Raw genomic sequence first — 24,214 nt, 5'->3', positions numbered from 1 at the left:
CACACTGAACAGAAAACTGGCAAGGCTGACACCAAGAATATATTATTTTACCCTTCTTCCTTCAGTTACCATTAAGTTTGTAGTCTTTGCTTGACAACAGTGTTATGGGTGTGAACTGAGTAAGCACTGAATTATCCAAAGTTCTTTTTTGAACAACTGCTGAAAAGCTCAGGAGCTTTACTTGACATTTCCAAACCGACTGGATGTGAAGCAGGTACCATGAAATGAGCTTTACGTCTTCACACTAAAAAGTGAGACACATGGAAAGATCTGGCTGAATTAATTCAAACTTTAAGATTAAATCCAGGCTGCAACTGCTCAAAGAACCCAAATTCTACTGGTCAAGTGAGTGCAAGCCCTCTGGCTGAGACTAAGAACAAACAGGTAAAGGATGGTTAACCTGGAGAAGGATGGCTTAAAATCTTTAACTCCCTTTTTACTAGGTTGAATCATTTACAATTGCCATTTCTGTAGGTCAGAAATAGAATATTGACAATTTTATTTAGTTCAATGTAATTTAATTCTACACTGTTTTTTATTATTTCGGAGCCTTCTCCACAGGTCCCAAGAGCACACACAAAGAACATAAGTTGGTACTGGAGAGTCTTTCTTCATGGAGGTAAAAGCGAAACTTATCTCACGTTATCACTAACCTTCTCCCCCAGCTGCCACAGTCACTACTTCTACACCCCTGCTAATTTCAGGCTTAAATTACTGAACTCAAAAGTGAAGAGGGAAGAATCAGATCTCCCATTTCCATCTCTGACCCCTTCACTCATCCTTCGTTATTCTTCTCTACCAGAGGAGTGATGTATCTTACTGGTGAGTGGCAAGAGCCTAACATTGGCTGATTCATTTCTCCAATGGATGGAGTTCACATTTTAGGACGCTATAAAAATGCAGAAGGAATGGTTCTGAATATGAATGCCTGTTCTGCAACCTCTAATTCTTAGGTTAGTCATCCTATGTAAACTCAGGATGTCGACTAGGCCACGGATCAATTATGTTCTCCAATATGGTTGAATAAGACTAAATTTTTATTTCCATCTGTCTGGCTTCTGTGGTTTATTTCTCAAGGTGTTCTAGACTCAGAGGTTAAGGGAAAAGATACAATCAATGATCAACCATCACATATAACCAGACATGTTTAACACAAGGTAATAGTTTAATAAATACAGGGTACATGTGAGACAATATAATCTCAAAATATGTAATTCTTTTAACTACAAAGAGACAAAAAAGATTTTTGACGTAATCCTAAATAAATTTTAAAAAGCAGAAATACTCTGTGAATGCCTCTGAAAACAGTTATAAAGCATGCATGTGAAAAATGTAAGATATTATGCAAAGAAATAAATAAAGCTAAAATAAGGTGATGAGAATACAGGAGATTTTTTATTTTTTAAAAAATCTTCTTAATGTTATTATAGAATCTTTCGGTGCCTATGCCTCAAGATAAAACCTGAAAGGAAATGTATGGAAAAAAGGAGCTCTTGGAATAGCGGCACTCCAGATGTTTTTTAATATCTCTTAATTGTCGTTATAATGCCACATCATGTACCAAAAGAAATTTTATTCAAATAAATATAAATCAGAATGCTCAGAGCACCCCACCCTCTTGTGTATACCTGGGAGTTCTGTTTCCAGGAAGCCATCTATCTTATTTTCTGCTAATCCGAGGCAGCAGTCACAGCCACTCTTGCACTGAAGTGATCTGTTTAGGTAAGCTGAGACTCTCAGATCAGATGTCTCACTGGTACCAGGTCATGGTCAGCTTTCAAGTAATCAATGAAACCCTCATGTAGCCATGGGCTCAATTCCCCAGGTTACCACCAGGAACCTCAGTACAGCAATGTCCTTCCTGTCTCCAAACTGCTAGCAACATTTTTAGGTTCATTCTCCACTGACCTTTGCGCAATACTCAAACAAAGCTCCCATTTAACTGGCAACCCTCCTCCCACCCTCACTCCATCTTTACCCTCTTTCTGTCTTCCCCACCCCAGATCCACTTAATTTAAAAAAAAAAAAAAAAAAAAAATCAATACCAATCTTGTTGAAAGTTTTGCTTGGACTAAGTCTCTTCTAATATATCTAGTATTTTAATTAAGTCAGCTATTAGTAAAGGCTAATTATAGAAAATGGCCTTGTCTTTCTTTGTACAAGCAACTCTGACTGAAGAAAAACAGAACAAAATTGAGCATAAGGTTTTGCTGAAATATCAACTAAAATCTGGAAAAGGAAAAAAAAAGTTTGGTTGCTATTTATAATTTTCTACGTTTTTTATCCAGGGACAAGAGTATAAAACCCTACAATTTATGAATGCTATTTTGAGATAATTTTTCTCACCTAATCGCTTTTTTAAATACCATCTACCCTGTTTAAACTTCTCTATGAAGGAATTTTACCTTCCTTCACTCATGCATGGCAGGCACACTGGCCTGCACATCTAACATGTATTAATTCATTTAATCCCTGTGAGGTAGATGTTATCCCCAATTGACAGGCGAGGAAACGAGGCACTGAGAGACCCTAAGTAATTTTGCCCAGGTTACATAACAGTTACATACCAGCTCAACCCAGGATGAAGCTGAGGCAATCTTGTTCCAGACATACTACTATGTTGTCTGACCTTTCCTGCTAGAGACTGCAGCCCCCCAATCTCTCCCTTCTCCTGTGCTTGTTACATACACCCCACAATAAGCTTATCACACTCTGTATACTCTTTGTTTTCTTATTTGCTTCATATGTGTTTGTACTTGTTCCCCAACTAAATTATAAGTTCCTGGCAGGCAAGGCAACCATGACATTTGCTTCTTGCCCCTACTTCCAGCAGATTGCTATGTATAAAACATTCAATACACCCTTTTTAAGCTGATTGATTTAAATCCCTGGCAATTTCTATAACATTATAAAAAGAGATTTTTTTCTATTTTCTAAATTCAAAAAGGAGAAAACTGACATATTCAAGCATGATGACCAGAGAGTTCTACAGAGGGAAAACTGGGCATAATCCTGCCCTTGCTACAACCCTAAGGGACATGAAGCCACGGGCTATATGACTCAGCAAAATTACTTTAACACCTGAAGGATAGCTCATGCCATCAGTGACAGATTTAGCATTACTAAAGTTAGGAAACTGACTACCTATATTTATTTTTCTTCTTAATGCATCTCCTCCTGGTGAGTCATATCTACAAAACTGACAGACTGAAGTTTTTCCATTTCCTAAGAGAACTAACATTTAAAGAAAATCAGATGAAGTTTCTTCAGCATATGTATAATCAGTAAGTGACAATCTGTGTTAGCAGGAATAGCACACACAGGGAAAAACATACTAAAATCAGAAAGGCTTCCAGGCCTGGCAAGCATACTAAATTTTAAATAATGTTTTTTAATCCATCAAAACAAGAAAATAAAAATGGGTGTTCAAAGACACGAAATGTTTTAAAGCACACGCTAATCAGCCCATGTACTAAGGCACTTCAGAGTTAACCGAAAACCTTAAGACTGGATATTAAGAAGTACACAGACCATAAGTAAAAGAAAATACCCTTAGTAAAACAGGACTTTTACTCAAACATTTCATCAAGCTTCTTGACTGTAATTCTACAACATAAAAATCTGGGGGACTACAGGTCTTAAGAGAAATTTCAGAGGATAAAGGAGAGAAGCTTAGGGTTTTATGGGCTTCTTATTGAACACCAACTTTCCAATGCACGGCTAACAGCTTTAATTTACACACAAATAAATATCAAAAAATTGTGCTAGCTCTCTAATGCAGCTGAGCTATCTCTGGAAAAGGCTAATGTGATCCTGAAATACACACAAAAAATTCTGATTATGGGATTTAACTTTTTTTCTTTTAGCATCTGTTAGCTTTCTGAAGCCAACCAAGTTGTGTGGCAATAGAAGCAAAAGCAAACCGGTGTTTCTTGTAGGCTGAGACAGATGGCCTGTTCCTTATGCGCTACAGTCTCTAAATTATTAAAAACAAAGAGCATTTAACACCACTTACCTATACACTTAAAAATGGTTAAAATGATCAAAAGCAAACAAACAAGGAATTTTAAGCCAGTGAATAAAGCGAAAAAGAAAATTACTCTGAATTTAATGTAAAATGGTCTTCCAAGATGCAGACTAATGTGTTTTCAAATCATAGTTGTCCCCAAAAATATGGACAGTACATTCTATAAAGAACTATAAATTAATTATAGGTCCACCTTGAGAGCTGGAGGCAAGTAAATACAGTATTCTTCATCTGGCCCCCTAATTCCAATCACACCAAACCACCATATTCATTAGAGGCAACCTCTAAAAAGCAGTCCTTCTGTGTACAGTTGAAGACTGTGCCTCGTTGTGACTTCAAGTACAACTCATTCTGCCTGCTCTTTACTGGGCTGTCACATCACCAAAGCAGAGTATACAGCACTGTTGTTTCACAAACAACACAGCTTTTTTTCTCACACCACCAGGTTTAAAACAGCACAGATGAAGGAGGTTACTCTCTCTTCATCAAGGGTTTACCAAAAGTAACATGCCAAAGGCCGAACTACTAAAACACAAGTATCTTCCTGAGGGCTACTCTGGCACACATCTTTCTTATAGACTCTGATGTTTTGCTGCACTGGGAAGTGAAAATCCGTCAAGATTTTAACACCCACCCACTCCCTACAGAATCCCTACAGCCAAAGGAAAACTTACCTCTGCAAAGTGTGTTGATGTGCTATTGTCTATCCGGCTGCTGCCACCACCTACAAAACTGAAGAGAAAAAGGAATGAGTACCAGTTCTATTCCTAGGAACGAGCTTCCCTCCCAGAAGCTAAATATAGAATGGTACAATGAGAACAAAGCCCAATAAGGAAAAATAACTCATCCCAACGTGACACCTACGAAGGAAATTATGAAGAACTGGCTTGTGGCTTAATCTATGAAAAACATTTTAACAAACTACAAAACCAAGCATAAATCAAGTGAAAAATTGAAAAGAGGGGCCACCACAGAGTGGGAAGAAGGACCCACAGCCAGCAATGCAATTCAAATTTGACCCAGCAAGAGAAGAAAAACATTTATTCTCAAAGAGGCGAAGAACTAAAACAAGATTCTCGAAACGTTTCACTAAAAAATCATTCAACCACCAGATGAACACAACATGTAAGACTATTTGGGAATGATTAAATATAGTACTGCAAGGGGTCTGGTACGATATTTAGCACATTATAAAAGAACTCAATAAACATTTTTTCTCCTTCTGACAGTTTTCCCTATTCTTTGATTATCCTATACATCTTTCAGGGCCCATCTCAAATGCTACCTCCTTCATGAAGTCTTTTCTGAGCTCACCAACCAAACGAGGATCCTCCACACCCCTCTGCACTTTGACTTTGATTCTAAATTCTACCTTTTTATAAATATCTAGTATTTGTCTCATCCATTTCTAATCCTTCCCTCCTTTCATAAATATAAATTCAGAGGGTAAAGACTGTATTAATACCACAAATATATGTAAAGTGTTTACTGTGTGTCAGACATTATACAGAGCACTCACCATTTTTGAAAACCTGAAACGCTGTATCTTATGTTGATAACTTGCAAATAAAAGTTGAGTTAAAATTGAATGTGGAAACAAAATAACTACTCCTAAAGATTAGGGAGAAATATCAGATCCCATGAAATTTGCAAAAAAAAAAAAAAAAGAGAGAGAGAGCCAGAGAGCGGAAAATGGCCAACACTTTGTGGGGCAGAGAGGGATAGAAAGAATCAGAAGAACTGCTAGATACCACTTTTACTTCAAGAGACACAAGCCTACAAACATGTACACACAGTCACTCCAATGATACAAGTCCACAAACTACAGTAGCTTTCAGTTTCAGAACGCCAATCCAGGCACTGAGCTCAGCTCACTGAGGAAACAAACAGACCCTGGTTAGCCTAGAACCAAAAGTGAAAAAGTAAAGCTAATGCCATCCCCTATGTAGCCATGCTCAGGCCTTATTTGCTAATTAGAAACCATTTAACACTTATATTTGTTTCAGAAGTTAAAAACACTTTTACAAAAACATTTCAAATGTAGAACAAGCCCTCTAGAAATACTAGTACATTTATGCTAAATTACGTAAATAAATTCAAATACCACCATGTACCCATTTTATTGCTCAAGCCTAGATAGGCCTCCAGGGCTCTTTCCTGCCTTTACTATCTGGTGTCAGAGATTCAAATATCCTTGGTAATTAAAGCTATCAACTCTATTTTCTTATAGTTCTGCTCCCCTTGAAACTCCCCCAGCATTCCCTTTCCTTAAAATTCCTCCATATTTTAAGAGTGACAGGGCTAATCATAGAGAAGGGACAACCACATCTCCTGAGAAATGTTCTCACAAATGTTACAAATGCCCCTCTGACGAATGTCTAGTAGCATCTGGAGCCCATTATCCAGTACCTACATGTAAGGACCTCTTCTCATTAATTTTTATCATCCATTACTTACACTGTAATTGCTAAGTATGCAAATCAGCAAATGTTTAGGAACTTCATAAAAGGGAATATCATGCTAGCTCTAAAATACTGATTCTGAGAAAAAGGTTTCTTCAACCATTTAAAACACTGATCTTTCAGGGGCACCTAGGTGGCTCAGTCAGTTAAGACTCTTGATCTCAGCTCAGATCATAACCATGATCTCACGGTTATAAGATGAAGCTCCACATCTGGCTCAGCACATGGAGCCTACTTGGAATCCTCTCTCTCCCTCTCTGCCCCTCCCCTGCTTGCACACACCAAGGCACACACTCTCTCAAAATAAACAAACATTTAAAGAATAAATAAGTAAAATACTGATCTTTTAAAAGACATAATCTTTACATCTGAGTATTTGCTACCAATAGCACTTGCACAAGATAACCTTTGACCTACAAAGGCACAAATAAAAGAATTAAGTCAAGTGAAAGCAGGATCCATAAAATTCATAGTTCCCTGCTAAAAAAAAAAGATTCATCCTGCAGTTGATCACCATCTGCACTTAGAACCGTACTTTGTATACAGGGCTAAAGAAACCAAGGTTACTACTTAGAAAATTTAGAAAAAAATAAGCCAATTAATTGCTTCCCAATAACCAATATGCTCCTTACTTAACACATGCACAGCGTAAGTGTTTGCAGTAAGTATGTGATGCAATTGTAACAGCACAAATAAAAAGCTACCCCAAGTTAGCATGCCATTCACACAAAATTGCTACTTTCGCTGTCATGCTAATTTCCACAGGTTTAGAGCTAGTATTATGTTATTTAAAACCAAGGCTATTAGATCAACATGTAAGTGTTTGTACCAAACTTGATCTCATGCCATATACTGCCCCAAGAAGCTCCAGTTCATGTACACATATAATCGCCAATCGTTAATAAAGTTAAACTAATAGTACATACTGTAAAATGTGTAGTTTTTCCTGGTTGTGGAAGGGACCTTCAACTTTAGAGTCTGCCAACAGCAACAGTAAAGACATTATTTACTGCCATTAAAACCTCCAGTAAAGGAATTACTTACTGCCATTAAAACCTCCAAAGTCACTCCAAGATTAAAAGAAGCTTCAAATTACAGGTTCTTTTTATCCAGTCAGTATTTCTTCATTTGTCCAGCCACTGTCTAACCACATAGCCACAAAAGAACAAATGTGCCATTATGTTTAGCCAAAAAAGGCCATCATCCTATCAACACTATTCTTTTTATTTTTTACAGTTTTATTCATATTAACCAAGATGTACTATAAAATACTGTCACTCAGAAATAGTTTCTCTTTTTACAGGTTTTAGATCTTTAATAAGACCAATTTCAAGCATTACAAACCCAAGTATTAACATTACAGTGACAAGATGGCATAGGCAATGCTTTTAGTAAGAACAGGGAGCTAAGGCTTCCTCAAGGCAGACTAACAGCTCGGCTTCTCTGGCTGGAACAGCCTATTTACCTTATATTAGATATCTTTGTCAGGAGTTGCTCCCCAGCCCACCAAAGAAACGTAATTCACCTGCAGGCAACAGAGTGGCCACTAAAAACCACCCAATAATCTAAAGGAACACCAAAGTCTCAGAAAATAAATGAACACTTACCAGATTTACTCTGATACGGATATAGAGGTTTCCAAGGAATGCCACATACACACAATCTGAAACAGCGCCTCTCATCTCATCACATCCCAAATTTTCCCATTTTTATTACCCTTCCCCCTGCCACTTTTCCTCCCTCTTTCCCTCCCTCTCTCAGCAGAGTGTAAGTTATAAAACCAATTTCTTTCTATTCATTCAGTAGATGCTGAAAGAAAGTAATTTGGATAACTGAATGCCTGATTTATTCATGAGCTTGTACAATACCTGGAATCATCTGTCACTTCTTCAATAAAGCCTGATTCACATCTGGGACAAATATATTCCTATAAAAGAAAGGAAGAAATAATAAAAGTCTTTCATTAGAAAGCCAAGTATGTCGTTTCAGAATAATATGCTGTACACACACTGAAGCTCTGAAATGTTACATGTACTTGCTGACTACAAGGACAGTTTTTTTCTATCACACTCTGGCAAATAAAGAATTCCTTAAGAAATTTGCAGAATGTCTTCCTAAGAGGTTCCCCCTGAGAACTCTGAGAGGGAGAATGTCAGATTTTTTTTAAATTTGGGCTGAATTTTTAAAAAACTGGAATCAATCCATGATCTAATATTCTCTTCAAATCTAATGAAAAATCTCCACTAAATATCAGAGCAGTAAGATTATAATATTGATAGGTACAAAAACTGCCATTTTTTTGCTATAAACATATAGAAGACACAAACTGAATCACAGTATAAATCAACTGGTAGACTAGAAATTCACAATGAAATTTTACAATATTTCTAATCTATTTTTTGACTACCAATAATTCCCAATAAAACTTAACATTCTCAGGTATTTAACAGAAATGTTAATTTACAGCCACCTTGGGTGGCTTACTCAGTTGAGTGTCTGACTCTTGATTTCAACTCAGGTTGTGATCTCATAGTTTATGAGACTGAGCCCTGCATTGGGTTCATGCTGACAGTGCAAACCCTGCTTGGGATTCTCTCTCCCTCTCTCTCTCTGCCCCTCTGGAGCGCGCTCTATCTCTCTCTCTCTCTCTCTCTCTCTCAAAATAAATAAATAAACATTAAAAAAAAAGAAGTGTTAATTCAAATAACTAGAACAATTCCATTAAATCAGCCTCTATTTCCTTTGGTACCTTGAATCTTTATTTTTTATTTTTTAAGGTTTTTATCTTTGAGAGACAGAGTGTGAGCAGGGGAGGGGCAGAGAGAGAGGGAGACACAGAATCTGAAGCAGGCTCCAGGCTCTGAGCTGTCAGCACAGAGCCCGACGTGGGGCTCGAACTCACAAACCACAAGATCATGACCTGAGCCGAAGTCAGATGCTTAACCAACCACCCAGGCACCCTGAATCTTTCTTTTAAATAAATATCAAGCATTGATATTGACAACAAAGAATATACATTAGAGACTGTCTTATCATAGTTTTAAAAAATGTATTTTAACTCCCTATTAAAATAGATCTAGGAAAGACATTTTCAACTATTTTCTTGCTCCCTATATTCTAAACCTTAAATAAACTTTGTCTTATCAGAAAGTGATGTAAGCCATATTGGGTTACTCAAAGACAGAATGGTAATTCAAACATTAAAATGCTTTCTTAAAAGAGATATAAAGAAAAAAGACCAATCCTCTCCATCAAGGAAATTAGCTGGGTGAGGATACAATCTATCAAAGAAACAGTAAAATTTAATAAAATAATTGCTATAATCAATGCACACTGGGAATATAAGGAAAGGCCAAAGTTTGCCTAAGAGAATCAGGAAGGCTTTCTCTAAAACAGAGACTTAAATTATTAGTCTGTTTGCTCCATGAAAAAGGAAATTATGAGCTTAGGATCATAACAACAGAATATAACACACATGGAATTTGGAGGGGAGTGGTTGCCACAGGAGCGTGGATAGGCAGGCAAGGGTAAGACTGTGGAAAACTTCAGATTAACTATGAACTTTAACCTGTGGATCAGAAGCTCTCACATTTTTTTCTCGGCTACCCACATGAAGGACGAGAAACACACAACTGGCACACTGTAAACTACTCCAGAAATAAAATAATCTGGAAATCATATAAATCCCTAAGCCCCTCCCTCTACTCCTTCATCCTCCAACCTCCCAAGTAGCAGTAATTCTATCCCTTTGTCTCCCACTAAGAAAGTTTATCTGAGTGCAAATGAGATTGATTTCAGAAGGCTAACCTTAAATCTATTCTAAGGTCTAATGTTAAAAAGAAAGACAGGAATCAATTACGGGACACCTGGGTGGCTCAGTTGGTTGAGCATCTGACTTCAGCTCAGGTCACAATCTCACGGTTCGTCAGTTCAAGCCCCACATTGGGCTCTCTGCTGCTGTCAGCACAGAGCCTCCTTCAGATCCTCTGTCCTCCTTTCACTGCCCCTCCCCAGCTTGCACTCTCTCAAAAATAAACAAACATTAAAAAAAGGAATCAATCACAACCATAGTCCTGGCTCCTATGATTTCCTCCCTCTCCGCTCACTCATTCCCAATGTTTAAATATCTTCTGTATGGAACAATTCCCAAATGTGTATCTCCACCCCATACCATGCTTCTGAACCCTCTTTCTTTCTTACACTTACACACACACCTGATGAGCTGGCACACCAGTCTGCTCATACTGGAAACCTGGGAGCCATTCCTGATACCTCCCATTCCGCTATCTTCCAACATTCAACAATCAAATCCTGGCACTCCTAGTTTGAACACATTTCTCAAATCTGCTCCATGCCCCACTGCCACACTATCTTAAGCCAGGACTGGACCTAGACACAGAAATACCTTTCCTCTTAAGTGTCACAGCCTTTCCATATCTTCTGCATACTGAAGTCAGAATGATCTTTTTTTAAACATAAAAACAGCCATGTCATTTCCCAGCTTAATACCCTTTAACTATTTCCCAAAACACTTTGTATAAAATCAAACTCTTAAACATGACTTACAAGGCCACGATTCAGCTAGTTTCTATTCAACTGGCCCACATCACTTCAGGCTACTCTCCCTCCCTCAGTACATTCCAGCTACATGGGTCTTCTTTCATTTTTTCTGACTCATCAAGCTCGCCCTGCCTCTAAGCTTGCATATATACATATGTATATATATATATATATATACATAAACACTATACATATACATATATATATATATATATATATATATATATATAAATATATATATAAAACACTATTCCCCTAACTGCATGCATGGCAAGGAACTTATAATTCTTTAGCCTCCTTTTTTTTTTTTTTTTTTTTTCAGAGCAAGTTGGGATCCAATCTCTTTATTGTCAGGTTTTGTTTTTTGCTTTTTTTTTTTCCAGAGCAAGTTGGGATCCAATCTCTTTATTGTCAGGGTTTTTGTTTTTTGTTTTTTGTGGGTTTTTTTGCCTCCATTTTAGTATCATGTCAGAAAATCCTTCTTTCATCACCGAATCTAAAAGTAGTTTCCTCTTATTCTTTTCTTTTTTAACTGAAGAACAATTGACGTAAGATACTGTACTGGTTTCAAAGGTACAACATAGTAACTCAATTATTTATATACATTACAAAATGATCACAATAAGCGTAGTTACCATCTGTCACCATACAGAGTTGTTACCATATTATTGACTATATTCCCTATGCTGTACTTTTCATCCCTGTGACTTATTTATTTTATAATTGTAAGACTGTACCTCTTAATCCCCTTCACCTATTTCACCCATCTTCTGATCCCCTCTTATTATTATCCTCTACAGCACCTTTATTACTTTATAGCACTTATCAAAATTTGTAAGTATATATTTTTAAATGTTTTTTTAATGTCTATCTCTAGTAAACTTAAAGTTTCATAATGGCAGGGTGCAGATCACTTCTGATTACCTCTATACGCATAGAAGAGACAGGTAGGTGTTCAACAAATACTGACGACACACACCCCACAAATAAGAGTCAAAGTAAGTACCAGAATCTGATATAATCAGAGAATAGGTAGAGTAAAGTAAAGAATATAAGAGCTGAAAACTTAAGTTATGGTTGGACCATGAGATAGTGGAGGCTGGGGTTTCAGAGGTAGAACAGTTCTGGGTGATCACAAAATCCAAGATATAGCAATGGGAGTAGGTGGCTAAAGGGGAGTAGGGATGAAGGTCTTCAGAGTTAAAGCGTCATCTACATTGATACTAAACTTCCAAAATGATGTTAAGAGGTGTTATGGAGAGAAAATAATTTCAAAAGGCAGATACCACAATTGGGAAGACAAAAAGACTGATGCAAGAATCATGCTGACTTAGAGTAGAGAAATATACAAGTCTTCTCATCATGATCCCAGGCACAGTTCTAGGAACCAGGCTGTCAGCCACCATAGCTCCTTCACAGAACAGGGACAAATGAAACTGACAAGTACTATGGTGTTCCTCCTATCACTAGATACACCTTCCGTTTACAGATAATCTAAATAATTCTATTTTGATTACAGGGATGAGAACCAAAACTCTTTCCAAATGCTCTGTAAATTATTCTTGATAAAAGTAGCTTGTTTTATAATTATAAAACAAACAAATAGTCAGCCATGGATTCTCTCTCCTGCAATCAACATTAGAGGAGAACTTTTTGGAATTCATAAGCTTGTCACCCTCTAATTATCAAAGTAAAAAATGTACACTTGTCTCTTGCATACTTTAGTAGTCTGTTCTTAGAACAAAGGTCTGTTCTTAGAAAATTATCTTTCATTCTCTTGGAAGCCTGAAAACCCCAGTATAACATACTAAAGATGTTATAGTTCAGTTTCTAGATTTTCTTTTTAAAGGCCTGATAGCACTCGACTTATACTACCATTTTTCTTCTCGAGTGACTCTAGTCACATTTCCTGACTCCCAGCTACACCAAGGTGCCACTCCTTCACTCTAAGGACTAAAACGTTGTGGGGCACCTGGGTGGCTCAGTCGGTTGAGTGTCCAACTCTTGATTTTGGCTCTGGTCATGATCCCCTCTCACATTGGGCTCTACACTGAGCATAGAGTCTGCTTAAAATTCTCTCTCTCTCTCTCTCTCTCTCTCTCCCCCCCCACCTCTCCCTCTCCCTCTGCCCCCTGCCTTGCTTACACACTCTCTCTCTAAAATAAAAAATATAAAAAACAACAACAAAAAGAAAAAATAATAAAATAAAGACTCAAAGATTGTAACAATTGCTTCAAACTAATCTGGAGACATGATATTGACGGAGGGTGGAGATGCATGAAATAAGATCGGCTTGACTTAATAATTATTAAAGCTGGGTACATGTGGGCTTCTTACACTATTATTTTATACTAGTATACTTCTTTTACTATTATTGATATGTTTAAAATTTTCCAAGATAAAGTTTTTTAAGTTATATCAGTCTGAGAAACATAGGTCAGGAAAATGGTAACCAAACCATGTACTCAACTGTGACCCAAAGTAAAAGTAGATTAGAAATAATCTATTAGCTAGAACAAACAATCCTAAAATTTGTATGGAACCAGAAAAGACCCCGAATAGCCAAAGCAATCTTGAAAAAGAAAACCAAAGCAGGAGGCATTACAATCCCAGACTTCAATATGTATTACAAAGCTGTAATCATCAAGATAGTATGATACTGGCACAAAAACAGACCCTCAGATGGAACAGAATAGAGAGCCAAGAAATTGACCCACAAACGTATGGCCAACTAATCTTTGACAAAGCAGGAAAGAATATCCAACGGAATAAAGACAGTCTCTTCAGCAAATGGTGCTGGGAAAACTGGACACCGACATGCAGAAAAATGAACCTGGACCGCTTTCTTACACCATACACAAAAATAAACTCAAAATGGATGAAAGACCTAAATGTAAGACAGGAAGCCATCAAAATCCTTGAGGAGAAAGCAGGCAAAAACTTTCTCTGACCTGAAGTCTCTGACCTCAGCCGCAGCAACTTCTTACTCAACACATCTCTGGAGGCAAAGGAAACCAAAGCAAAAATGAACTATTGGGACCTCATCAAGATAAAAAGCTTCTGCACAGCAAAGGAAACATTCAGCAAAACTAAAAGGCAACCAATAGGAGCGCCTGGGTGGCTCAGTTGGTTAAGCCTCCGACTTCAGATCAGGTCATGATCTCATGGTTCGTGGGTTCAAGCCCTGTGTCTGGCTCGGTGCTGACAGCTCAGAGCGTGGAGCCTGCTTCGGATTCTGTGTGTGTCTCTCTCTCTGCCCCTCCCCCACTCACGCTGTCTCTCTCTCTCTCTCTCTCTCTCTCTCTCTCTCTCTCTCAAAAAAATAAACATTAAAAAAATTTAAGGCAACCAATGGAATGGGAGAAGATATTTGCAAATGACATATCAAATAAAGGGTTACTATCCAATATCTATAAAAAATTTATCAAAATCAACACCCAAAAAACAAATTATCCAGTAAGAAATGGGCAAAAAACATGAATAGGCAGTTTTCCAAAGAAGACATCCAGATGGCTAACAGACACATGAAAAAATGCTCAATATCACTCATCATCAGGGAAATACAAATCAAAACCACAATGAGATACCACCTCACACCTGTCAGAATGGCTAAAATTAACAACTCAGGCAACAATAGATGTTGGCGAGGCTGTGGAGAAAGAGGATCTCTTTTGCACTGCTGGTGGGAATGCAAACTGGTACAGCCACTCTGGAAAACAGTATGGAGGTTCCTCAAAAGGTTAAAAATAGAACTACCCTACGACCCAGCAATTGCACTACTGTGTATACAACGAAGGGATGCTTATATACAGGTGTGCTGTTTCAAAGGGGCACATGCACCCCAATGTTTATAGCAGTGCTATTGACAATAGCCAAAGTATGGAAAGAGCCCAAATGTCCACCAACAAATGTATGGATAAAGAAGACGTGGTATGTGTGTGTATATATATATTGGAGTATTATTTGGCAATCAAAAAGAATGAAATCTTGCCATTTGCAACAACATGGATGGAACTAGAGGGTATTATGCTAAGCGAAATAAGTCAGAGAAAGGCAAATATTGTATGACTTCATGCATATGTGGAATTTAAGATACAAAACAGATGAACTTAAGGGAAGGGAAACAACAATAGTATAAAAACAGGGAGGGGGACAAAACATAAGAGACTCATATACAGAGAACAAACTGAGGGTTGCTGGTAAGGCTGTGGGTGGGGGGATGGGCTAAATGGGTAAGGGGCATTAAGGAAAACATTTTGTTGGGATGAGCACTGAGTGCTATACATAGGGGATGAATCACTGGAATCTACTCCTGAAATCATTATTACACTATATGCTAACTTGGATGTAAATTTAAAATAATTAATTTTTAAAAATAAAATAAGATCAAATTGGAACAAAAAACAAGAAATGATCTATTAGGCTGGAGAATTACAGGAGAAGAGTACTTATGTTTGTGAAACACCTGTGATTTCTCTTAACCAATCTGTGAGGTGAATATTATTTTTATTTTACAGATAAAAACATGAAATAAGCTGTCTGTAGCAGATCTGACTTTCCAAAGACAGTCCCAACAAAATCTCCCAAGGCACATCATACTTTTCTGCAACGTGACCTTCTATTCCACCCTGTTTGAATGGGGGGGGGGGGGGGGGGGGGCTTTGGGGCTTCTTTGACAGAATATTGGGCCAGTTCCAGAGAAAGCCATTAACTGCCTAACAGCTCCTGAGCAGCCACATACGTCCAGGCTACTCTGCTGGAGAGAGAGGCCATGTGGAGAATACAGAGACATCAGACAAGAATTGGACTGTAAAAGGAAAACAACAGCTTGGACGTCCAGCCCAGGAGAGCCTTTGGATGGCTCCATCATAAGGCACTATCTGAACACAACTACATGAAAGATCCCAAGTGAGAACTGACCAGCTGAACTATGTAAATCCACAGAAACATGAGAGATAATAAATTAGTGTGCTTAAGACACTAAATTCTGGGTGATTTGTTAGCCAGTAATAGAAAGCCTGAACATTGCCCAAGTGTTAAAAAAGAGCTGTGAATCCTGGTCTTTCTCTTATGTTCTTTTCATTACACATTGATTAACAATAACTATGCTTTTAGAGAAAGGAATAGAAACTATAATTTCCCGAGGACTGGATGGAAAAGTTTATAGCAAGGCCAAATGAGGCACTGGGAATTTCAGCAGCCATTCAGCCCCCTCCCTCTCTTATAGGGGAGCATTATCCTGGTAAACACACAATCCAAGGTCTGAAACCCTCAACCTTACAAACTCAGAAATCTAATTTAACAGACCAAGAGATCTGTCTCTTAGGAAAAAATCCACATAAGACAAATTCAGAGGCCATATACATAAAACCTGAAATGCCAACTTACTTAATTTCAATGACAAGAGAGTTATCAAGTGGCCCATTTACTTTTACCATCAACAGTCTTTCTCAATAAGCAAGTCAGCCTGAAAAGCCTCATGGCACAGAGGAAGGAGTTAAAATCAGAGACATAAATTTCAATCTCAGGGCTCTACTAATTAGATATACGGTCTTGCGGAAGTCACATTACCTTTCTGAGACTCAATTTCCTCGTGTAAAATGGAGAGGCTTGCTTCACTGCTATATATTAGAAAGATTAAGATGTCTGCAAAATACCTAATTCAGTGACTGGCACATTAGATAGCAGACATTTAATAAATATAGCTATTATAATTATTAGAGATTATAATCTTGTGCTAAATAAGGAGAGAATCAGAGCACTAAGACGAGTGGATATACAGCTTGTGCCATCATGCTACAATAGCCTAATATACCCATCACCACTCTGAGCATAAACCAGATCCTCAAAATCAAGGACCTGGGATTCCCCTCCCCTTGGACAGTACCAGGAAGAGCACAGCTGATGTTTGCCTCTGACTTTCCTTTCTACCCTTTCACTGCTGACCTCCAATTCCCATACCTTCTTCTAAGAGACACACTGTTTCTCCTGACAGACTACATAATACAATTACTTGTCTATGTTGTTTTCTTAGTTACAATCACAGTTTAGTCTTGCTCTATAAGGAGATTACGAGACTGGATTTTAAGTGCTTATCTCTTGGGTCACTTCTAAAGATGGTTACTTTACATTTTAATTTTCCTAATTTGTTTTTCAGAAGTAATCTTAACTCTAATTTGGAGGAATACCGTGAATTAAGGTAAATTTGTAAAAGGCTCAAACGGGAACCAAACACAGTCTCTCTCTACCTCTATACTCCCTTGGCCTTAGTATCATCCTGATATATTCATATACTCAGACAGAGAGTTTTGAATTTTTTTTTTAAATTTTTTTTTCAACGTTTTTTATTTATTTTTTGGGACAGAGAGAGACAGAGCATGAACGGGGGAGGGTCAGAGAGAGAGGGAGACACAGAATCGGAAACAGGCTCCAGGCTCCGAGCCATCAGCCCAGAGCCTGACGCGGGGCTCGAACTCACGGACCGCGAGATCGTCGCGGGGCTCGAACTCACGGACCGCGAGATCGTGACCTGGCTGAAGTCGGACGCTTAACCTTAACCGACTGCGCCACCCAGGCGCCCGAGAGTTTTGAATTTTAAGCATAAGAGGTTTATGTTGGAAGAAAAGAGGAGGGGTAATGATGCCTGGGTGGCTGAGTCGGTTGAGTGTCCAACTCTTGACTTTGGCTCAGGTCATGATCCCAAGGCTGTGGGACTGAGCTCCACAGCAGGCTCCACCCTGAGCGTGGAGCCTGCTTAAGATTCTTTGTCTCTTCCCCTTGCCCCCTCCCTTGCTTGCACATGCACACTCTCTCTATAAAATTAAATTAAATTAAAACAAAACAAAGCAAAAGGAAGGGGAAGCCAAGGTAATGATAAGTGTCCACTATACATCTGGCATTATGGAAATCTCTCTCCTCTGCTTCAACATTAATACATCAAATCATCACACAAACCCCACCAACCAAAATACTGCCAGCCTATACAGTTCCCACAGTCACAAAGTTTTATTAAAAAAAGTTCATTAGGTCATTTCTATCTTTTCATCTATAAAAGAGAAGTATAACAAACCTAATTACCCAGAGTCATTGGAAATAGGAACCCAATGGTTTGTACCAAACTAAGCTGCTTTCTCCCTAGGGTCCAAAAGTTTATTGTATAAAACCCAAGTGAAGATACTCAGTAGCAGGTACACTTGAATAAACTGCTTCAGATGTTCCACTGCCTGTTCCATCTAAAAATACCCACAAGCAGAAATATTTTTCACCATTAATAGTCTGAACCAGGAACAACTCCCTAAGTATAGCTTAGCCCTGAGGCTTACCCACTTAGAAGAACAGCCCAAGAGTGCACAAAGCACTTGAATACTGAATAGAAAAGGAAAGGGTGGTTTTAATTCATCATTTTCTTTTCCTTCTTGTATTTCAAGGGATCAATTACCAAAAAATGTGAGGTTTTGGCAGGACAATGAGCTACAAGCCAAGACTTATTTATATTAAATCCCATCTTGAATTTTATGCAAATTAGCATCTAATATTTATTCAGAACATGAAATAGGAAGCCTTTCTATTTATTTTCTAATTCCCGCAGCTTTGCTCTTCTACATGATCACTATCAGCACAGCATCTACTAAGTGGGTTTTGTTAAATTTTATCTAAAACAGAAGCCTATTTTCTGTCTTGTCTAACAGAATCAAAACGTAAGATCACAATATTTAGTCATATCCTCTTGTTCATATTCTCTTTGAGTATCACCTAGCAAATCTATTCAGAAACTCCTAACTCGAAGGATTAGGAACACAAACTGAAACACAGCATAGCTCCTAGGCCAGACCCACCACACCCAGAATTTCATGCCAGCTCACATCTACAGGTAAAAGACACTGCTTTTTTTCTAGAGACCTTATCCATAAATCCCTTATGATTATTTCTTTTCAAACCAAGGTATACTTCCTCTCTTTTCAAAAGCATCAAGTGTACCCTAAAACAAAGACAACAGGGGCACCTTGGTGGTTCAGTCAGTTAAGCATCTGATTTCCGCTCAGGTCATGACCTTGCAGTTCATGGGTTCAAGCCCCACGTCGGGCTCTGTGCTGACAGCTCAGAGCCTAGAGCCTGGAGCCTGCTTCCGATTCTGTGTCTGCCTCTCTCAAAAAATGAATAAACATTAAAAAAACACACACACACAGGGGCACCTGGGTGGCTTAGTAGCTTGAGCATCGACTTCGGCTCAGGTCATGATCTCATGGTTTGTGAGTTCGAGCCTGCATCGGGCTCTGTGCTGACAGCTTGGAGCCTGGAGCCTGCTTTGGATTCTGTGTCTCCCTCTCTCTCTCTGCCCCTCCCCCACTCATGCTGTCTCTCTCTGTCTCAAAAATAAGTAAGTATTTAAAAAATTTTAACAAAACACACACACACAGACAACAGAACTTTGGGGTTCTGTTTCCAATCCCATCATTACCTTCATGGTCTTCGTAAGACCTGTTTCTCCATCTGTAAAACTAGAGCACAAATGCTGTCCTCATTGACTTGTCTCCCCCACCTCTCCTTCAGGAAAACAAGGAAGTTTCACTCATTCATGTGGCCAACTACTCATTTAAAAAAAAGATGAAAGTATTTTGAAGCATTTTGAGCATTTTGAACTCCAAAAATCTTAAATGATTGTTCCCTTGGTTATTAGAAAGAAAACCAGTACCAAAAAAAAAAAAAAAGAAGAAGAAGAAAAGAAAGAAAGAAAGAAACAAAGAGAAAGAAAAAGAAAGAAAACAAGAAAACATCAGGCTACAGTTTTACAGTTTTAGTGTTATACAAAGATACCTATACAATTTAAATACTGTTTGAAGAGCTGTAATCCAGTTCCGGGCCAATAAAATTGCTTTGACTTATGGTCTTACTCCCTAAGAGCAGTAACATACACAACTTTCACCATTTTGTTCTTTCATTCCAGGCCATGACTGAACATTGACATTATCGGGGACTCCAAACAGGAGTGGTACGTATAATCAACCAACCTTCTTTAGTGCATTGTATAACAAGGCAGAAAATCAGGTCACAGAACAAAACGTTACTTAATAAAAGCTTGATCAGATGAACAAGAAGCCAAATTTTCTAAGAAAAAAAAACAGACTAAACTACAAAAATTACCAGAGGAAAAGTTAAGTTCATAAAACACAATATAACCACAACAGATTTAGTTATAATGTTCTTTGCTCACACTAAAGGCAGCAAGAACAACCCAGTGGCATAGATATAAAATGGTAAATGACCCAAAAAGTTTGTCTTTAGCTCTGATGTGTACCACCAATTTGGAGGACAACATTTATCTTCCTGCATTCAGCTTAGGCTGATAGAATCTTCTTACATAAACTGACAACATTTATTCTCCCAGAAAATACATTTGAAGCTCTACATTCCAAGCATGGTGCAGAAATAAAAGCATGCTTAGTAGAGAAAGAAAAATAACTTGGGATTAAAAACTACTGAAATGATGTACAAAGTGTATGTTCTAATGAAATCACACTTAGGGAAGTAAAGGCCCATAAAACAAACTTCTCTGGATATCCTAATATTTGGTTACTTAGCCTCAAAATAAGAACTGAGCAATATTTCAGAAGAGCCTCAGTGGTTAAAAGCAGTGAATCTGAAGCTTAAACAAAACTGGACTAGAAGCACAAAGAAACAAACCAACTGTGTGATGTTGGGCAAGTCACACTTCATCAATGAAATAGTACCTAGAACATAACATTTTCAACAAATTGTAGATTCTAATAAATTCCTCTCAGCAATTTTAACGTGGAACATTTCCCAAAGCATGTCGTCTATAAAGTCTATAAAGAAAAAGAAAAAGAAAAAGAAAAAGAAAAAGAAAAAGAAAAAGAAAAAGAAAAAACATCTGGAAAAGGCTGGATTAAATAATATTATTAAGTGTGTTGCTTCACTGAATAATTTTTCAGAACCATTAATATGCCACTCTGTGTCAGAAAAGGGGAAATAGAGGAATGGAGACAAGACGATGATTCAGTATGTAGCATTTTACCAGGATTCTGAATGCACGGTTAAGTCTCCAAGCACACAGTTTTGAGAAACACTGACTTAGACTGATCTCCAGATTTTGAGATTCCATAAAGCAGTTCAATTTTAAAACTGAAAAGTTAAGAACTCACACCCAGGACTGTCAACTTTTCTATTTTGCCAAGTAAAATCATTTTTAAAAAATCATCAGCTACTATCACTGTCACTTCATTTTAAAAGTATCAATTTAGGGGGCGCCTGGGTGGCTCAGTCGGTTAAGCGGCCGACTTCAGCTCAGGTCTTGATCTCGCGGTCCGTGAGTTCGAGCCCCGCGTCGGGCTCTGTGCTGACAGCTCAGAGCCTGGAGCCTGTTTCAGATTCTGTGTCTCCCTCTCTCTGACCCTCCCCTGTTCATGCTCTGCCTCTCCCTGTCTCAAAAATAAATAAAACGTTAAAAAAAAAAAATTTTTTAAGTATCAATTTAGGGGCACCTGGGTGGCTCAGTCGGTTAAGTGTCCCACTTCAGCTCAGGTCATGGTCTCATGGTTCGTAAGTTCGAGCCCTGCGTCGGGCTCTATGCTGACAGCTAGGAGCCTGGAGCCTGCTTCAGATTCTGTGTCTCCCTCTCTGTCTGCCCCTACCCCACTCACGCTCTGTCTCTCTCAAAAATAAACATTTAGAAAATTAAAAAAATAAATAAAACTATCAATTTAAAACTAAAAATACAGGAATAAAGATTTATAATTTTTAATTTAACATTTATTTATTTTTGAGAGAGAGAGAGAGAGAGAGCGAGAGAGCACAGCAGAGGAGGGGCAGGGAGAGAGGGAGACACAGAAACCAAAGTAGGCCCCCAGCTCTGAGCTGTCAGCACAGAGCCCAACACGGGGCTCCAACCCACAAACCGCGAGATAATGACCTGAGCTGAAGTCGGACGCTTAACCACTGAGCCATCCAGGCACCCCAGGAATAAAGATTTAGATTACACTTTTAAAAAAAAAATTTTTAACGTTTATTTATTTTTGAGACAGAGAGAGCCAGAGCATGAACGGGGGAGGGTCAGAGAGAGGGAGACACAGAATCTGAAACAGGCTCCAGGCTCTGAGCTGTCAGCACAGAGCCCGACGCGGGGCTCGAACTTCACGGACCGTGAGATCATGACCTGAGCCGTTTAACCGACTGAGCCACCCAGGCACCCCTAGATTACATTTTTAAAAGATTTTTAAAAATATTTTTAAGATTAAAAGATTTTTTAAAAGATTTTAGATTACATTAAATAAGAGACTTTTAAATAATTTAGCACTGCCCTCCTTTCTACTATGTACCCACAAAGCAATCCCAGAACCTCTGATGCAGACCTCTTTATCAAAATACAATAGTGAAGACACTCCATCAATGAGATAAGAGAACCTTACAAATATGATTAATTTACTACAGGAAATATCCTAGGACAGGAAATGTCACATACAAACTGGTTGATAAAAGTAGTCATTGACCTTTAGAAAGTAAGAAAATAATGAGTTAACTGAAGAACTTTAAAAATAAAAGAAACAAAGGCGCCTGGGTGGCTCAGTCGGTAAAGCGTCCGACTTCGGCTCAGGTCATCATCTCACAGTTTGTGAGTTCAAGCCCCGCATTGGGCTCCGTGCTGACAGCTCAGAGCCTGGAACCTGCCTCAGATTCTGTATTTCTCCTCTCTGCCCCTCCCATGCTCATGCTCTGTCTCTCAATAATAAATAAACATTAAAAAAATTTTTCTTTTTAATAAAAGAAGCAAAGATTTTATAAAATAGTCCTAATAAAGAAATTATCCCGGGCCAAATTTACCTGTCACTGAATCAAAAGTCTTCAAAAAAGTTTTACTTTATTCAATCAACATTACCAGCATTAAGATGTGTTCTGTTTCATTTAACAAAGAAAAATCTTGGCATTGCTTTATATTATGATGTCCTCAATCCTAACATTTTCAAGATTGTTCATTATCATAAAACAAGAGAACACAGCTTATAGCTTACAAAGGAGATTCAATTCAGAAGTAAAATCTTTTTATCCCAGTAAGAATAATTCAGTGGAGGGGCGCCTGGGTGGCTTGGTCGGTTAAGCGTCCGACTTCGGCTCAGGTCATGATCTCGCGGTCCGTGAGTTCAAGCCCCGCGTCGGGCTCTGTGCTGACAGCTCAGAGCCCGGAGCCTGTTTCAGATTCTGTGTCTCCCTCTCTCTCTGCCCCTCCCCTGTTCATGCTCTGTCTCTCTCTGTCTCAAAAATAAATAAATGTTAAAAAAAATTTAAAAAAAAAAAAAAAAAAAAAAGAATAATTCAGTGGATATCACATGATCTAAGTGGAAAAATTACAGAACAAAATTCCTTCACACAAAATCCCAAAATACCCAAAAACTCAAATCACTAAACCACAGAGAGGAATAAACACAACTGCTTCATTTTACAAGCAAGGAAAATTAAGGCTCTTGAAAGATTCAGTAATTTGTTTAAAGGTTAAAACTTTTTTCCCCCACAGTGCTATAATATTTTTTACACGTAAGTTAAACCAGTTATAGAAAGGTCTGATAACAGTTGTAAAAGGAGAACTAATGAATGGTTAGTTCTATAGTTTACACCAGTTTGTTTATTCTGAAAACCCTATCCATTTAAACAGATCTCAGACCTAAAATGGGCAAAAACACATTTGCTCTAATCTTAAGATATCTACCTTATTTTAATCTTTAAACATAAAGTCAAAGGGAGGAGGAAATATTTAAATCCTAATTCCACTACTCACTTATCCCAACATTTTATGAATTTCCTTACTTCTGGACACAGTCTTCCTAGTACAGCTCCGAAAATATAGTAGGCACCAATGAATAGTTCTTGAATGAATGCAAATAGAGTACTGCCATTACTGCATGATATAGTGCCTATATATTTTGATGTTATTATCAAACACAAACCAATTTCTAAGTGATATTCTTCACAGAATATACGTGTAGTCTCAAAGAAAACATCCAAACTCGGGGCGCCTCAGCAGGTTAAGCATCGACTTCAGCTCAGGTTATGATCTCACGGTTCGTGGGTTCAAGCCCCGTGTCAGGCTTTGTGCTGACAGCTCGGAGCCTGGAGCCTTCTTCAGATTCTGTGTCTCCCTCTCTCTCTGCCCTTCCCC

The 24,214-nt window shown here is 38.2% G+C and overlaps 1 protein-coding gene across 2 annotated transcripts in view; it reads right to left on the bottom strand.

Moving 5' to 3' along the window:
* Positions 1-24,214, bottom strand: part of RNF115 (ring finger protein 115) — a 90,759-nt gene that overhangs the window by 54,221 nt on the left and 12,324 nt on the right. Inside the window, exons 2-4 of one of the 2 annotated variants that reach the window (XM_053890382.1) lie at positions 8,358-8,416; positions 7,416-7,467; positions 4,702-4,759 (exon numbers count right to left, since the gene is read on the bottom strand). In XM_053890382.1, the coding sequence (XP_053746357.1) occupies positions 4,702-4,759; positions 7,416-7,467; positions 8,358-8,367 (120 nt within the window). In that variant the 5' untranslated portion in view covers positions 8,368-8,416. The remainder of the gene's footprint in view (positions 1-4,701; positions 4,760-7,415; positions 7,468-8,357; positions 8,417-24,214) is intronic. The other variant, XM_053890378.1, reaches the window with a different exon arrangement.

Source organism: Panthera pardus, unplaced genomic scaffold (assembly GCF_024362965.1).
Source record: "Panthera pardus isolate Hobbes unplaced genomic scaffold, ASM2436296v1 HiC_scaffold_11, whole genome shotgun sequence".
Lineage (NCBI taxonomy): Eukaryota > Metazoa > Chordata > Mammalia > Carnivora > Felidae > Panthera > Panthera pardus.
This window is presented reverse-complemented; position numbering and strand designations above follow the sequence as displayed.